Here is a 12,456-nt window from a genome sequence, read left to right as displayed (position 1 = left end):
TATGTTCATTGTAAAGTTGCTCCCAATAATGAAAAGTTGGAAACCATCCAAAAGGCCATAATAAAATAATCGGTTAAAGAAATTTCACATTATGGGATTTTGCAACTATTAAAAATGATGATATAGGGGTACCTGGGTGGCTCAGTTGGTTAAGCATCTGACTGTTGACTTCAGCTCAGGTCATGATCTCCTGGTTCGTGAGCTCGAGCCCTGCATCGGGCTCTGTGCTGACAGCATGGAGCCTGCTTGGGATTCTGTTTCACTGGCTCCTGCCCCTCCCCGGCTTGCTCTCTGTCTCTCTCTCAAAATTAAAAAAATAAATAAAATTAAATTTAAAAAAATGACGATGTAAATCTACATATATTTAAATACAGAGAGGGTGACAATAGAATGACCTCCACAGTGTTGAATCCAACAGTCAATTCTCCTCTGAAGTTGACACAGTTGACCATGGTTCGGGGACATGACATCGTGGCTTTTCTCCAGGCTCCCTGGGTGCTCCTCCTCTTCCCCACCGTTGGGGCATACCAGGTCCTATACTCACTCCTTTGGTAAACTCAGTTAAGGTCCCACGGCTTTATGAACATAAATATGAGGACAATTCTCAAATTTCTATCTCCAGCCAGGCCCTCTCTCCCAAACTCCAGATTCGTTTCTCCAGCTGCCTACTTTGCATTACCACATGAATGTTTAATGGGAGTCGCAACAGGTTCAAAATCCAATTCCTGGTCTTCTCCCACTAGCTGGCCCTACCAACAGAAGTCCCCATGTCGGCCAATGGCAACTACATTCATCTGTTACTCAAGCCAAAACCCTTTAAAAAAAAAAATTAATGTTTATTTTTGAGAGAGAGAGAGAGACAGAGAGAGATGAGCAGGGGAGGGGCAGAGAGAGGGAGACACAGACTCCAAAGCAGGCTCCAGGCTGAGAGCTGTCAGCACAGAGCCTGACACAGGGCTCGAACTCACAACCTGCAAGATCGTGACCTGAGCTGAAGTCGGACGCTTTACCGACTAAGCCATCCAGGCTCCCCCAAGCCAAACCCTTTTAGTCATCCCTGATGCTTCACTTGTTCCCGCGTCATACGTCTACTTTATCAGTAAAACCTGGTGGCTCTGCCTGCCTCTCCACCGCCCAGGCCACCATCATCTGTCACCAAGATTACTGCAGGAAGTCCTAAGTGTCCTCCCTGCTGCAACCCTTGCCCTGCTCTCAATACAGCAGCCGTGTTTTCATATGTCAATCAGGTCCTGCCACTCCTCTGCTCCAGTGTTTGCAATCTGTCCCAGTTTCACTCAGTGTAAAATACAAAGTCCTTCTAAGACCTATTTCTTTACTTCTGTTTTCAATGTAACACTAGCCTTTTTGATCTTCTTTGAACCTATCAGGCATGTGAGAAAGGGCTTTAGACTCCGTTTGAAATCTCGCTCTGTTAGTAGTATGTCTCCAAACTTTAGCTTCCCGTCTGCAAAATGGGAACCCTGTGCCATCTGCCTCACAGGATTGAGGTGTAAATGTTTTTTGTTTGTTTGTTTGTTTTTGTTTTTTTACTCCAGGGCCTTCTATAAACACAGGGGCTTTTATCATTTTCAAATACAACCTCTAAAACTTAGCTTGCTTTGCTTGAGAATTTCTTGTTATTTCTAGACCACCGCTTATATAGGATCAAGTCAGACAACATCTAGTATGTGGTTTCTTTTTTGCCAGGCACTCTGGGGATATGAGAGTAGCCAAGTCATGCTCTCTTAAAGAATTCACATGCTAGAAGTGGTACAGAGAGCTGCTAAAAACAAAAAGTGTATAAAGGACTGCAGGTGTTCTGATAAAACAAAGCATAGGTAAAGTGCAGTGGGGGAGCAGAAGAAGATTCACATTTCTGGGGACTGAAAGAGAAAAATGGGAGATGAGAGAAGGGGAAGCCAGGAATCAAGGGGGAGACTTGCACCAAATCCTAAAAGACCAGGAGGTGGGGTCAGGTAAACAGGAAGAGTGGGGGAACACCCCCTGACTACTCCCATCTCATGCTTTTAAAGCACACTCAGTATTTTCATTCATTCTTTTTAAGGATGACTATTTATTCATTATTGGTCTTCCCCATTAAATTTAACTTTACCCAAAAAGGCTCCACATCTTTTGTATTCATTTCTGTACCCTAGAGTTTGGCATTGTTCTTGGCCCAAGAGAAGGGAGGAAGGGAGGAAGGGGAGAAGGGAGGGAAAAGGGGAGGGAGGGAGGAGAAAGGGATACATCATTGTGGTTAAGAGCACAGGTTTTGGAGTCAGATGGTCTGGAATCCCAGATCTGCAGCTTACCAGCTGTATGACCTTGAACAAATTACTTATCCTCTCTGTGCCTTAGTTCCCTTATTTGTAAAATGAAGATAATAATAGTTACTTCCTTATGAGATTATTGAGGATTTACTGAGACAGTTCTTGGAAAGGGTTTAGCACATTTGCTGGCCCATGTCTTGAATGCTAACCCTATTCTCCAAGGTTTTCACCCCCTTAGGCCAAATTCCAAGGATTCTCTTGGAACTAAATTAAGGTCTTTCTGTCTATCCAATAGTTAAGACTTTCAAGCATCAACTTAGGTTTTGTTTTGTTTTGTTTTGCAGCTAAGGTTTTAGACACACACACACACACACACACACAGTTTTAATGGCTTCTTTGATTTTCTTTAAAAAAAAAAAAATGGACTTCTCTGGTTGAGTGCCTGAATTGCATTACTATTTGAAACAATACCTGCTGCAAACTTCTTTATGTCAGTTACTCATTTCACAGGGTGCTTGTATTTCAGGGTTGTCCTTGGCTATCTTTCTGACCCAAGCGAAAACATTCAGGATCCAGTGAGTGACAAATTCTTCAAGGAGGTATGGGTTGCAACGGCAGCTCGAAATGCTACAATTTATGATAAGGTGAGGTTTGCATATCACCGCCACCTTTTTTAATTGAATCACGTCACAAAAGCACGTCATTATTTCTGCATATTATTGGGACAGAGTATTCTTAATGAGTGTAAGGGGCGCCTGGGTGGCGCAGTCGGTTAAGCGTCCGACTTCAGCCAGGTCACGATCTCGCGGTGCGTGAGTTCGAGCCCCGCGTCGGGCTCTGGGCTGATGGCTCAGAGCCTGGAGCCTGTTTCCGATTCTGTGTCTCCCTCTCTCTCTGCCCCTCCCCCGTTCATGCTCTGTCTCTCTCTGTCCCAAAAATAAATAAACGTTGAAAAAAAATTAAAAAAAAAAAAAAACTGGTACATTTCCAAGTTGTAATAAAATACCTCTTTGTAGACATTGAAAAACAAAGCCAAAAAGTATCATGGATTATGGTTTCAAAGAGACATTAGTGACATTCTGATCTCTGATCTGACGCTGGGATCCCATCATGAGCATCCTTAGCAGGTGGTTATCCAGCCTTTGGACATGTCTAGCGACAAAGAGAAAAGAAGCAGATGGGATCCTAAAATGAGTCAGACTGGGGTACAACCCAGCTCGCCCACTTGCTGGTGATACAATTTTGTGTGTAGTGATTTGACTTTCTGAGCCCTCCTTTCTTCTATAAACTGAGAGGGATAGGGCGGTTATGAAAATAAAGAATAGTCTTTTAAATGCAGTTAGCACATAGTGCATAGTAAATGGCATCCATCCTTATGATGAAATTTATTAATAATGAAACACTTCCTCTGTTGGACAGCTCTCATTTTGGAAGGGCGTTTTAAAACCAGCTCCATATGTTAGGGAAGCCAAATGTATCTTTTGGTAAATTTTGTCCATGGTTATGGTAAAAAAAAATGTAGAAGAGTCAAGAGGTGTCCAACAGTGGAACAGGTTACTTCATGAAGTAGCCAGTTTTCTGTCACAGAAAATATTCAAGCTGAGATCCACTGACCATCTTTCAGAAGTTGCATAAGAATGTGTTTTTCTTCTTCATGACTGCCAGAGTCCCTTCTAGGATGGAGAATTCATCATTCCTAATGAAACATGACAATCTACATAGCCTTATTTCATACTGAGGACTCAAGGCCATGATCAAATAGGTCATGTGCATGGAATCTTTTAAAATGTAATTTTAAGGGCGCCTGGGTGGCTCAGTCGGTTAAGCGTCCGACTTTGGCTCAGGTCATGATCTCACAGTTTGTGAGTTCGAGCCCCGCATCAGGCTCTGTGCTGACAGCTCCAAGCCTGGAGCCTGCTTCAGATTCCGTGTCTCCCTCTCTCTCTCTGGCCCTTCCTCTCTCGAGCTCGCTCTCTCTCTCTCTCTCTCAAAAATAAACATTAAAATTTTTTTTAATGTAATTTTAAAAATGCAGTGCACAGCCTTGTTTGGATCCTTGGGGGGAGGGTGGGATAGCAGCTATAGAAAGCATTTAGGGAATAATAATAGGGGAAATCTGAATATGGACTATATCTTAAATGACTTGGAATTGATTTTCTGAGGCATGAGAATGGTATTGTGGTTATATAGGTGCATCCTTATCCTTAATACATGCTGAAGTGTTCAGGAGGGAAGTATTCTATATATGAAGCTCATTTTCAATTAGCAAAATAAGTGTGCAATTGATAACTTTCATACAGGTACAGATATGAACATTTTTGAAAATAAAAAGCTAAGAGAAAATATAATATGCAACTTTCCTCTTAGAGCAGAACCTCCAGTGAAATTGGGGGAATTATTATCCATATTATCCAAAAACTTAACCTTAGTGTGGAATAACATCAGTGGAATTCCTGTACCACTAGCTTGACTTTATCCTGAAGTCAATGACTTGTGTAGATCATATAGAAGGATCTATCTATGACTTTTTTTTTGATGGAAACAAATCTAGTAGTTTCTTTGGAGCAAATAAGAGAAGCAATTCTTCAGTGAGGTCTGTGCTGTAGCATAAAACTAATACGTGTTTCATAAAGCAAAGATTTTGTCTGTTGGAATTAGTATTTTTCCATAAGGGGATATCTTTCCTTTTAGACTTATGACCTAGTTTCTTCCCATTTGTGTTTTAATCAGGTGTTCCGGTGCCTTCCCAATGATGAAGTACACAATTTAATTCAATTGAGAGACTTTATTAGCAAGCCCATATTAGCAAAGGAGGATCCCATTAGAGCTGAGGAAGAACTGAAAAAGATCCGTGGGTTCTTGGTGCAATTCCCTTTTTATTTCTTGTCTGAAGAAAGCCTACTGCCTTCCGTTGGAACCAAAGAAGCCATAGTGCCCACAGAGGTTTGGACTTAAGGGTTCTATTCATTTGCAGCTCAAGGACTCCCACCTTGAAAGGTACACTGCACACACAGTGACTTTCTGGAGACCCTCACAGCCAAAGCCAGCCCCGATGCACTATTGTATCCATCCCACAGACCCTTTGGATTGGCTGGGCAGGGCTGTAGTCCTACTGATAGAAGGATACCGAACATCAGGTGGGCTTTATAATTCCTCGTGCTTATCCTTGTAAAAAGGGACTGCATTCTTAATGGTAGCGTATGCTCAACAACTTAAACACATACTCAAATTCCATGATGTACATCAAAATGCATTTCCTTTACTAACAAGAATTTACCTGTACCTGTGATCCAGGTGGCCAAAAATTGTCTAAACCTTTTTGTTCTCCTCTGACCTTCATTTATGCAGCTGGTGACTGCTGGACCTGCCCTCATTTCATAGTGCATACAGATACTGTTTGAGACATCGTTTAATAATAGAAGATGTTGTGAGGCTGCTTCCAGGTTCTTCAAGGTTACTTGAGATACCCCTGCCCATCTGATCCTGAAGTCATAGTGTTTACCCACCCAAGATGTGGGCCTTATTCCTTTTCAGTGACTGAAGGCACAGGGCAGATGCTATGTACATAGCAGCCCATGTTAGGCACTTCTGATAACATTGACACTATAGATCTTAACACCACAGAGGAATAGGAAGGAATTAAATTTGGTTATTGAGGCAGAGATTTCACTTTGCCTCCAAAGGCAGTGACAAGATATGTTCTTGTGATAGGGCCCACCTGATCAAATTTGAAAACATATGTAGGATATTTCATTACACAGCAACTGATAAAACTCAGAGCATGCAGCCTTCAGAAACCTCCAAGGTGTCAGCAGGGATCTGATTCAGACAAGAAGAGGAGATTTCTTATAGTCCTGGAAAATGTCCTATCATCCTTGGCTGCTGGATTGATTGAAATTTGAGTTTATGCATTTGAAAATCAGACCAGTGAATGCATTTTGTCTTTCAAGAGAATCAGAGGCTTCATAACTCCTACCACATTAATAAGTTAGGAGCCTAACCTTAGTTGACATTCAGCTCTCCAGCTATGTTATCTTCTTTAAGAAAAATTAATTGATTGCAAAAGATGTGCTACTTAACTTGCATTATTCAATATACATTAACATTCCACCAGGCTTCTAAAGAGGTTAGGATCTTTATTAATTCACATCATCCTGGTCTATGAATTGTTCTGGAAACCCGTTTTTCCTTTTTGAATTCTAGCATGCCCTTTGGTACACCATAGCTCTAATTTTACAAAGCAGAACTATTCTTCTAGCCTAAAGAGTTGATATAGGTTCCCAAAAGGCCTGTGCTCATAAAACATGGTGTAGGGGCATTGATCACACACGTATGGATTACCTGGGCAGAACCTCATTTGAGCCATTCTTCAAAGAGGCAATCCATTTTCGTGGAGCTAATAGGCCAATGGAAAAGGTTAAACAGGAGCACAAAGTCAATAATCTGGGTGGGTAGGAGAGAGTGTCACACTCACAAAAGGATTTCACAGCCAGAGAACATTTCAGACCAATGAGGTAGAACTGTGCTTTATGAATAAATAGTTTCTCAGATAGCTGAAGATGGTGAAAAATGACTTCATTCTATAGCAGCTGTACATAAGACATTTGCTATTTATGAAGTTTAGATTGGCATTGGAAGTGCTGAGTGTATATGGAATACCTAAGGATGTCTTATAGTTTACTTTTAAATATTTTGTAAACTGTAGAACAGTCAACATGCTGGCTTTTGATTTTGTGCAAGATGCTCCTTTAACACCATGAAAAATAAAAGCCTAAAAGCACCCCTTCTCTTTTAAAAAAAATCACATAAGCCATCCTCTCCCCATTTTATAGATGAGGAAACTGAGGCCCAGATTGTTTGAAGGACTCACTTGAGTTTCACTCAACTGAGAGATGGTGAAGGCAGGACTAATGAAATTGCTGTGGTTCATTACTGGCCTCTCCCTTGACTTCAACATTGTCCAAATGCAAGGAGATGCAGTAAACAGATTTCAGGCAGGAGATGTCGTGTGATGTACTCATGTGCTCATCTGTCTCCCCCTGCTTGAATGTAAGCTCCACGGGGCAGGGACTTTGCTGTGTTTTGTTTCTAGTGTATCTGCAGAGCTGAAACAGTACCTGGCACATAGGAGGGGCTTAGTAACTCTTTGTTAGGTGAATCAACGAAGTCGAGGGGAGAGCTAATGAAATGACAGATTTATGGAGTCTCAGACAAGAAATCTTACTGTTGGTTTCAGTGGCAAGTTTTCTTTCCCCTGCATCTCCTCAAAGGCAAGATGTTTATCTGCAAAGATGGGAGGCTACCGGCTTTACTTGGCGGATCTTATGGAACATTCCACGCAATAGTTGCCTATTTGCAATAGCAGCTTACATAGCGCAGCATTCTGCAGAAGTCACATGGGATGTGGACACGAGGTGTACTGCACGGCCTAATTACCCACCATCCCGACACCGCTACTACCTAATAGAAGTTCAAATACTTTAACATTGCAATACCTGATATCAACTTTAAAATGCAAAGGATTCAAAGCCTTGCAAAGGCTCAACATTTTATGAATCTGCTCAACATTTTAAATTGACTGTAATCCTCTGAAGCACCTATAAATGCTGTACCCAATACTCTGATCATCTCTGTAATAATTTTGTTTTCAAGAAGGAAAAAAATCCTCTGATCATACGAAACGAATGGTAGAAAGTAGGGTAGCTAGCAAAGCTATTCAGGTTATCCAAGCTTAGTTGTTGGAGGATACTCAACATAGCAGGTCTGATGCAGGCATTTGCTCTGTATTAAGTGTCCACTCAGTGATTTACCCTTCCTTGGAATGTTCTTAACTCTCAGCTCTGATGCATCATGCAGAGGCTTGGAGAGGTGGCCATTAGATAATTGAGGGGCACATTGTAATACAAAATAATGGTTTTATTTTACTAACACCTTTGGAAAAAATTTCATCTCTAGGTAGTCAAAAACATGAAGAGTTAATCTCTTATGTAATAACTTGAGCAATTGTAATATATCATGAACGAACAGTCTCCCAGAGGAAAACGGCAAGCTGAGAAGCCTTTCTGCAGATTAAGACCATCTGCGAATAAATTTGTGTAGACTTGAAGAACCTACACTTCTTTCTGTGTCTCCTGACTCCTTCTTCCATCAGCCTCTGGCCCCATGCAGAGCACCTCCTTATTATGTAAAACGTTTTAGAGGACAAGGAAAGAGTTTCCGGGAAAAAAAAAAAATTAGGCCTCCACAACGAATCTTCATTTTAACTTCTACTTTTAAGTGACTGACAAAATATTATTATTTTTTTAACAGAGGTAATCGTTCTTTTTAACATCCCCAATCTGATGTGGCACTTGAGCCTTTTCTGATGTCTGTCACCCTCTATAGCAGGGTAAAGAGGATCCTTCACATCTTTTCATCCCTCTCTACTCTCTCTTGTATAAAACGAGCAAATGCTAAAGGACTTTAAGTGTGCTTAGGAATATATTTTTTATTTCCTTGCAAGATCCTCTGAGACCAATTACTACTGGCAGCTTGGAAATTTAAAATGGATGAGCGTTGAGAAATTCTTGAATCTAGAAATTCACTGGAAAAGGAATTCATCAACATCTCTCAAAAAGTTGCAGGTGAAAAGTCAGGGAATTTACATTATTTTTAGGGGGGTGGGCAGGTACCATAAAATGATTCCTAATGGCATTCAATTCACACGTGAGATAGTACAGACTCTGACTTGAGATTGGAAGCATTCATGAAAGGAGCCAAACATTTTATCGCTTAATTTCTTACAGGTTATTTTTTTCCCTAATACTATTTTTAATTTTTAACTTAAAAAAAGTAATCAAACACAAGATAAATGAAAATTTGTCATGCTGATCATTTGGAAGGTGTAAAGTCAGAGACTAGGATGGCAATTCAACCAAAATCCAGGCTTAGTTACTCTTTCCTATCCCCAAGCAACTATAATTGCTCGCTTTATTCTAGATAAATGCACATAAGTGAATGTCACCCTAATTCTGCTCCCCACTAGGGAATAGAACATCATGCCCTCCTAATGTATATCTACTTGGATCCTTCACACAAAATAGTCTGGGCCAAAGGTACAGATCTTCTCCTAAACTATTCTAAAACCTCATAACGAAGTATTGCAGTTGGAGCACATGTTACTGACACAGAAAACATACTTGGCAGTGGACATCCATTCAGAACATTTAGATATTCTGGACAGAACTCAGGCTCCGAGCCTCACCTCTACTGCAGCACTTGGCAAACCAAGCGGGGCCTCCTGTTTTTGTAAGTAAAGCTCTATTTGAACACAGCCATGTCCATTCATTTACATGCATTCATGACCAAATGATCCACAAATCTTAAAATATTCACCATCTTTAAGAAGAGCCTGCTGATCCTTCCTCCAGAGAGAGCAGAGAATGTCCAGACAGAGTACCTCAACCAAGCAGATTTGGATGAGTTTTAACCTCTTCCATAAGAAGGTTTTCAAGTCTCCCTATCCCAGAGCCCAACATATGACAATGGATTTATTCTAAGAACAAGGTCAAGTCCTTCCAAGAATAAAATCACATGGTTTTTGGTTCTGGAAAGAGATGTTGTCAGCTAAAGCAGGCCTCTCCCAGCTGAGGACTTATAGTCATACATGGGTGACAATGTTTGTAACTCAAGTGTTCAAAAAAAAAAAAAAGACGATGGATAGGCTGAAGGATTTGTATTGAATGAGAACCATGAACTCAGGAGACTCAATTTCCCCTGAATTTTCCATCTGTGAAGCATTGGAAATGATATGTGTATCCATTCCCTGCCTCACAATCAATGCTCTCTACACCTGGTCCCTTAACTGCTTTTTTAAAAATGTAAATACTCATTAATTAAATAATTCAAAGTGTGAAATCAGCAGTGTCCCTTCATTTGCAGATTCCTCATTCTGCACAGAGGTTTTTGTCTCAAGTCTGACCTTGAGACAGAAATGTGTGTCTGTGGAGTCCTACCCCACACAACAGTCATGGGTCCCCATGAAGGTGAGCCTCAGAGTCTCAGCATCCTCTGCAACTCCCAGGCCTCTGTCACCTATGAGGTATGATGATGTAGTGATGTGGCGAATTTCTTTTAAAAGACCAAGACAGGGGTGCCTGTGTGGCTCAGGTCACGATCTCACGGTTTATAGGTTCAAGCCCTACATCAGGTTCTGTGCTAGTAGCTCGGAGCCTGGAGCTTGCTTTGCATTCTGTGTCTCCCTCCCTCTCTCTCTGCCCACCCCCTACTCTCTCTCTCTCTCTCTCTCAAAAATAAACATTAAAAAACATTTTTTAATTAAAAAAATAAAAGACCAACCCAGCTTCTAATAAGCACATATTTGAGCAAAGCCAGTGGGAGTGCTGGGGTGCATCAGTGAACAGACCAGGTGGCCCTTGATGGTGCCCACATTCTAGTGAGTTGGGAGTGCCCAACAACTGTCTTGGCCGGGGCCTCTTCTAAACACTTTACATGTTTTAGCTTATTCTGTAGCTTTGTAGTTCCATATTCAGGATGTCGTCATGGCCCTAAGACTGCCTTTCCCCCCAATTCAAGACTCTGGAGGCTTACATACAACTCCCATGTGCATGAGGTATAGCTGTGGGACTGAAGCAAACACCAATGGGAAAAGCATGGGCTTCAGCATTCAAGAGCTCACCCCAAAGCTCTACCCTGCCACTTGCCAGCAGTGGGACTCTGCGAGCAAATCATCCTCTCTGAAGTCTTCAAATGCAGTAATAAGGACTCAGCCAGGGAGGCCAAGGAGTTACCTGGGTAAAAGCACAATGCCCCTCACACAGTAGGTGTTTTTGATCAAGCTGCAACAGATGCCTTTCATCCACTTTCTGAAAGTTGAGACAGGCCATCTTGAATGGAGAGGACAACACACCCCATGCCCACATCCATAGTCTGAACTTCTTTCACACTTCCAGAAGGCAAGAAAATGATAGTAACGTCTAGATCATTTTATAATTTATAAAAATGTTGAATCACTATGTTGTATATCTGAAAGCAATAGGGTATTATATGCCAACTATACTTCAATTTGAAAAAATAACTAAGAGCCTAAATGTCCATCAACTGATGAATGGATAAAGAAGATGTGGTTTATATAATACAGTGGAATACTACTTGGCCATGAGAAAGAATGAAATTCTGCTATTTGCAGCAACATGGATGGAACTGGAGGCTATTATGCTAAGTGAAATAAATCATTCAGAGAAAAACATATCATATGTTTTCACTCATATGTGGAACTTGAGAAACTTAATAGAAGACCTGGGGGAAGGGAAGAGGAAAAAAATAGTTTCAGAGAGGGAGGTAGGCAAACAACAAGAGACTCTTAAATACAGAGAACAAACTGAGGGTTGATGGGGGCGGGGGAGAGAGAGGAAAATGGGTGATGGACATTGAGGAGGGACTTGTTGGGATGAGCACTGGGTGTTGTATGTAAGTGATGAATCATGGAATTTACCCCCAAAACCAAGAGCACACTGTATACACCGTATGTTAGCCAACTTGACAATAAATTATATTTAAAAAAATAAAAAATAGATAAATAAACCCAGAAAAAAATAAAATAGATAAAATAAATAAAAATAATACTAATCTCTAAGTGGAAGTTCTAAGCTGGAGCGAGGGCTGAGAGAGGTGTCTAAGGGGAGGAAATAATGGGTGGCTTTCTCCAAATTCCTATCATGCTTGCATTGTTGGTCTCCTACATGGCAGAAATAAACCAAAAGTTACGAACTGATGCCCTACAGGCCAAAGAGAGAGTGTAGATTTCTTAAATCTGTTTCCACTTTTATTTGGAGAATGATGGTCTTTCCTATTCTAAATCTTGCTATAATCCAAGGCAGAGGTTATAAGCTCAAGGCTCACAGGCTGCATCAAGCTCATGGGCATATTTATTTGGACCACATAATGTTGTTTAAGATTGTGCATTAGTTGCTATGTATAAAAATTGAGAGATTTCACAGAACGTTTTAGGTTTCTGACTTTCATGCAAAATCAGAATATCTAGGAACAGTGGGCCACATGGCATCCAATCTTGTTGGTGCCAAACAGCTGTCCCCTTCAGACGAGGCATGTGCTGTCTAGGTCCCCATTGTCCCCACCATTCCCTATTGTTAAACCAGGGCTGGGCTTATGATTTGCTTTGACCAAT

The 12,456-nt window shown here is 41.1% G+C and overlaps 1 protein-coding gene across 5 annotated transcripts in view; it reads left to right on the top strand.

Annotated features, from left to right (window-relative positions):
* The window catches only part of PLD1 (phospholipase D1), a 203,859-nt gene extending 193,693 nt beyond the window's left edge, over positions 1–10,166 (top strand). For all 5 annotated transcript variants that reach the window (XM_047098660.1, XM_047098658.1, XM_047098661.1 and 2 more), the window contains 2 exons: positions 2,797–2,914; positions 5,001–10,166. In XM_047098660.1, coding sequence (XP_046954616.1) covers positions 2,797–2,914; positions 5,001–5,225 — 343 coding nt within the window. In that variant the 3' untranslated portion in view covers positions 5,226–10,166. The remainder of the gene's footprint in view (positions 1–2,796; positions 2,915–5,000) is intronic.
* The last annotated feature ends 2,290 nt before the right edge of the window (positions 10,167–12,456 follow it).

Source organism: Lynx rufus, unplaced genomic scaffold, assembly GCF_022079265.1.
Source record: "Lynx rufus isolate CCGP_SWC_20201006 ecotype Redwood Valley unplaced genomic scaffold, mLynRuf1.p SCAF_5, whole genome shotgun sequence".
NCBI classification, from domain to species: Eukaryota; Metazoa; Chordata; class Mammalia; order Carnivora; family Felidae; genus Lynx; species Lynx rufus.
The sequence above is the reverse complement of the archived record's forward strand: the minus strand, read 5'-3'. Positions and strand labels throughout refer to the sequence as shown.